Genomic DNA, 5,937 nt, shown 5'->3' with positions numbered 1-5,937 from the left:
GGTACTAGAGGGGTTATATATGAATTGACTTGGGGTCGATCTACTTAAAATGTTCATATCGAGGACGTAGTACATAATCTCAAACCGAACAGTAAATTATGATTAGAAAACAAATAAATTAATTCGCCGTGGTGTTCTACAAAAATCATAAACACGAAATAATGGTCCAGGAAAACAGAGTACAGTAAGCGTTTAAAGAATAAGTACGAAAGTGTATTATATTTAAAATTTTCGTATTTCCTCGTCGGTCAGAAAAATTAAATACGGTTTTAAATTTATCTTCAACATGGAAGAGAACACTAGGAGAATTTAAATAATGTGTAACATTATGATTAACTTTAATCATGCCATGTCTCATTTATATGGTGATCCTCATTATCATAATAAGTGGAATATACAAGCCCACTGGCATTCATAAATTTCTGAAATACTTCAATTAAGAAGTTGGGCATACGAGGAGAACTATTTGGGCATATGCATAAAAAATAATGCGACTGATTTCATTAAGTGAAGAGTGAACTTAATTACAAGTATAAATAAGGAAGCATTCGGTGAACTTCTTGCGTGAGTTGTGGAGGTCATAAAAGTTTTTATTTCAAAATAGACAGCTTGGAGTGCTGCATTGACATTTCCAGCATGAACCACTTCACAAACAGAGGTGGAGATGGCAGTAGGGGTGGCAGTAGTGGAGGTCATTCATCTCCATTGGAGTTTGCAAACGGCGTTGGACGCACTGGAGGTGTCTCTATCCGGCGACGGCTGGTCCCAATGCCGGAGTTACAACAAAAAGAAGAACAATCCGAAGAGGGTCCGGAGGAGGTGCCTGAGAACCCCATTACGAAGAAGCTTGGTGATGCACTAACTTTGCTGGAGAGCTTGGTGGACCAAGTAGACCAGGTGTGCGATATTTTGCTGGAGGCCCAACGAGAAGCAAGAAAACACAACGATGCAAGCAGCGGAAGTCGCTGGAAGCGGCAGAAGTAAAACGGTCTTTTAGACAACGTGCAAGAAGAACAATATGAGGCAGCTGATGTGATAGACAGACTGTTTATCTTTTAAGTTCATGTGATAGTAGTGTGCATTTCGCTTGTTTTATTAGATTAATAAACACATCATTAAGCAGTGTGTGTGTTATGTTTAATGTTATTTATAAAGTTCATAGTTAATGAACAGGAGGTTTAGCTCTTACAATGAGCGTATGCACTTACTATTTCATAAATAGAATATTACTCCTCTGTGTCGTCATTTTCAGGTGACCTGTAGTAGTCAGGATGGATGTGTATGTTGTGTTTGTAGCCACCGTTGAATCTTACTTATCTTCATGTATGCATATATGAATCAGATACTTTCTTGAATGAATGGGTATACTGTCCTTGTGATCGAGTTTTAAGTTCATTAAGAAAAAAAATGGTGGATTTGATAAACTGGGTGGGTATTTGAAATGACAAAAGAAGAAATAATATTTAACTATCAACGATTTCTTAAAAATAAATTAGTAATTTAATGCACTGTGTTGAATGATATATTGGAGTAGTGAATTATTTGTTGGTTATGAAGGAAATTTAATAATAAAATGAAAGTAAAAAGCGTAAAAGACTTATTACTTTGATTCCATTAAGTCACGTGAATTATTTAGTACACGTGTAGATCTCACACCATGACAATGTATGTTTCATAAATTTTAAATGGTCTCACACATTTATTTTTGATTAGAATAAAAAATGAAAAATGACGACACCACATGTTGAGATGTTACAGCTGAAGTTTTAAATTATTGCAACTTGTTGAATAATATTTTATTTATTTAAAGTAATGATTATAATTCATTAAAAGTGTACGTGTTTAAATAATACTTTATATTGGCCAAACTAATAAATTTAAAACTGTGTACCAAGTAGCAATATGATTCAGTTGTACACGTCTAAGAAGGTCAGCTATACACGTTTGGAGTGATGCTTCAGTTGCTGAAAAGGTGTCAGGTCAAAGTACAAAAACAAACTATTTTTATTGTGAATTAAATTAAACGTACAATTTCTCATAAAAGAAAAGATACGTGTTCGACAACTTGAAGTGATCACAATATCGGGGCTCGATTGTCCTCCCCCCATGTGAACATAATTTCAAAAGGTGCAACATTTCTTAAACCATTGGACCAAAGAGTGGCACGTAGACAACACTGACACTCTTTGGAGGTGATATACCTCTGTATAGGAATGATGGGTTCTTATTGTATGGCAATTAACACTAGGTATTTTGAACTTGTTTAGAGAGGTAGGTTGTTTGTGAAAGGAGTGATGTATATATGAAAGAGTAGTCGACCAAGGAGGAGGTGGTCTTATAAAATTTATTTGAATCCTTCCATTGAAATAGTCACCAAGCTGCAGGAACTAAAGCACCGTAAATAGCAGGTACATTTTCTTTTTAATTGTTTATATATTTTGGTAATGTACATGGCTATGCTACTTAGTTGACGCATTTGAATTAAAATAGTAATTTTGGTAAAAATTGTAAACTTTAATGACAATGTTGGTGTATTAGTTTATTTGTTTTTTTTTTAGAAAAACATTAATATTGATAGTTAGTTTGGATTTATCCAAAGATGGTAGAATGTTGCGAATTATGTCATTTGGGGTTTTAAAATTTGCGGCCCATATCAGAAGGTGGGCATTCTTGGATGAGGAGTTTCGGTGTCAGAATAGGTGAGGCCCATCATACAGTTGGGCTGGGAGGCTAAGGATGAACGTGTAAGTATAGTCATGAGTAAAATATGGGCCTACGAAATTGATTTGGTGATTTCAGATATTTATAAGTCAGTTTATGAAATGAAATATGTTGCATGTTTCACTATTGATTATATTTCCTTGACGACCAGAGACAACAGTGACATGGAGGGAGTCAATGCTGAGGGTGATTTCGATGAAATATTTGATTATAATGACGACGCTGAAATGGGAGATCATTGTCGCCATACTAGTGCTACACAGCAAAACGCAGAGGAAAATGTACAAGGGGATGTTAGCTTGCATTTGGAAATGGATGAGGCAAATGTTTTAGAAAAGTATGGAATTAATGGAGACCCATTCAAGTTGAGTAAGAGTAGCCTTATAGGCCACGTATTTGACTCTTTGGATTCCGCCGAAGAATTTATATATGATTACGCTAAGGTTGTGGGATATAGCCTTCGCAAAAGTCACATGAGGAAGAATTCTTGTGGAGAGATTTGGGAAAGAGAGTGGGTTCGCTCACGACAAGGAACTAGGTCAAACAGTCATTTGACAAGGGAAAATAGGAAAAGGAGGCCCAATGCTCTAACTCGAGTGTGTTGCAAGATGGCTTTCTGAGTTAATCTTGTTCAGACAACTAGCAAGTAGGTCTGCAAGGAGTTTATTACTGACCATTCCCACCCGTTGACTTTCGAATTGCACAAGCAATTCCTTTGATCAAACCGGGTTATTTCAGATGGATATACTAACCAAGCGAAGACCTTAAAAGAAGCTGGTGTGCGGACGTGTCACATAATGTCGTACATGGAAAATCAAGTTGGAGGTTACCATAAAATGCCTTTTACAATGAAGGACCTTTACAATCGAATGTCAGTTGTGTCAACAGTCGACTTTGCTGCATCAGATGCCGGTCGAGCGTTGGGGTACTTAGAACATAAAGCGGATATGGACCCTAATTTCTTTGGAACTTTTTCATATGATAATTCAAATCAACTTCTGAATTTATTTTGGGGTGATGGGAAAGCTCGTTTAGATTACGAGACATATGGACACTCAATTGCCTTTGACTCGACTTATAAAACAAATAGCTACGGTAAGCCCTTGTTGATATGGATAGGAGTCAATAACCACTTCAAAACATGTCCATTTGGATATGCAATCCTTGATAATGAGTCGACAAGTTGTTATATGTGGGCAATAAAGGCATTCCTCGAATGCATGAATGGGGTGGCGCCAAAGACTGGTCACAGATGGTGATCTTGCTATGGAAGCATCCATTGAAGCGCTGATGCCGAATGCAGTACACCGTCTTTGTTATTGACATTTACACAACAAAGCTATTTTGAAGGGTAAGGACTGTACGTTTACGAAAAGGCTTAGTGACTTATGTTTCACGTATTATGAGGAGGAGGTGTTTGACCACAAACTCAATGAACTAATAACAGACCACGAACTAGATGGCACCGACTATGTAGCAAAACTATGGGCAACAAAACACAAGTGGGGGGAGACTTTCCTCAGGGGAATTTTTTTTTGTGGGATGACCACCACACAGCGTAACGAAGGTATTAATGCAGTGTTAAAGAGAAAAGTGAATGAAAATATGAGGTTGTACGACTTTGTTCGAACCATTGACATGGCTACTTCATGGGTTCGACATGGACATCTAAAAGAAGATTATCAGTGTTTACATATGAATTTTGTTTTGGGAGTGACAAATTTGCCTAAAATAGAAGCAGAGTTATCTAAAATCTATACAAGGAACATGTTTTACAAAGTTAGACAACAAATGTCCCGGGAAGGTGATTACCGAGTTAGTAGTTTGGAAAACGACAAGGAGGGGACTATTATGGAACTGCAGAAGTATGGAGACAATATGTATAGGAGATTCGTGTATGCGACAGCTGGGCGTGATTTTTTTGTTTGTGAGTGCCAACACTTCATTTCATTTGGCATACCATGTCGTCATATATTCGCAGCCATCAAACGCCTTAATGTAATTGAGATGCCAAAGTCACTTATATTGACCCAGTGGACACTAGAAGCTGGGCTGAGTACTACGCAGCCAGAGCCCGCCAATTACTCCGATAAGGAGTCTGAGGTTACAGGAAGATTTGGTGAGCTTAGTAGTATTTTAAATGAAGTAGCGTACCTCGGAAGTCAGAGTCAGGCAGTGTATAGAGAAGCTACCCTTCAAATTCAGAGGATTTGTGTTGGACTGAAGGAATCATTGCACATAGGAGGAGACATAGGAAAGAGCAAGTTGCCGCTGAGGAGGCATTCAGAATTTAAGGTGCCCAATCTAGACTTCACCAAGACAAAGGGAACAGGGAGGATGGCCGGGTCTAGAGTAGGTGTTGGGCGGAAGTGCAGTGTCTGCAAAAAATCAGGCCACAACAAGTTGACATGTCCAAGCAAAGTCAAGAAAATAGAGAAAGCAGGGGATCACGAGGATTCAGCATATGATGATGAACAATCACAATTGGAGGGAGAAGAAGATGTGAATTGGACAGCAGAAACCACCATGGATATGGAACGTAATGAGAGGGATGGAACACCAGAGTTGCAGATCGATGGGAATGAGGAAGTAAATGTTGAAATGGAAGAGCATGAAGAGTCTGAGAACATGAGAAAATTTAACTTGTGGGGCAGTATGTGGGCACTTTAAGAACATGATAACTTCACTTTTTTGATGTACCTTGGTTTGAGAATACATTACATTAAGTTGGTTAAGTAGGCAAGTTGTAAAATATGACATGAATGAGGTCTAAATTGTATTAGTAACTGTGATTTAGTAGGCCAGACTTCTTTTACTAAAGAATTATCAATTACATTATTTCTGGTTTTAGGTAATAGAGTGGAAATTTGTATTAAAAATGAAGGACAATTTAACTTTTAAGCTTTTTTTTTAATATTCCATACATGTTTCAAATGGAAATGTCGGAGATGTATAAAAAGACACGATTAATTACAGTGGACATTGGTTCTTAAATAACATGACATAGTGGTCGATCCCTCTCTTACTGTGATATGCATTGTCCAGGTGAACATAACAGAGGTCGTGAAAGAGTCCCCAGACAGCTTTGAAGGCACTTAACAAAGTGAGCCCCCCTACTTGATCTAAATCATATTACATTAAGGATCATCTTGTCCGCCCTTGTAAAGTAGTCTTGGCTGGTGTGAGGAGAGCTAGTGTGAATAATAATTATCTCAC

The 5,937-nt window shown here is 37.7% G+C and overlaps 1 protein-coding gene across 1 annotated transcript; it reads left to right on the top strand.

The window, feature by feature from the left end:
* The first annotated feature begins 4,263 nt into the window (after positions 1 to 4,263).
* LOC133825640 (protein FAR1-RELATED SEQUENCE 9-like) lies at positions 4,264 to 5,391 on the top strand. The gene has a single exon (XM_062258554.1). The coding sequence runs from the start codon at positions 4,264 to 4,266 to the stop codon at positions 5,389 to 5,391; it is 1,128 nt and encodes a 375-aa protein (XP_062114538.1).
* The last annotated feature ends 546 nt before the right edge of the window (positions 5,392 to 5,937 follow it).

The sequence above is a fragment of the Humulus lupulus genome, chromosome 3 (assembly GCF_963169125.1).
Source record: "Humulus lupulus chromosome 3, drHumLupu1.1, whole genome shotgun sequence".
In the NCBI taxonomy this organism is placed as follows: domain Eukaryota; kingdom Viridiplantae; phylum Streptophyta; class Magnoliopsida; order Rosales; family Cannabaceae; genus Humulus; species Humulus lupulus.
Note: the sequence above shows the minus strand (reverse complement) of the source record. Positions and strands in the feature narration are given on the sequence as shown.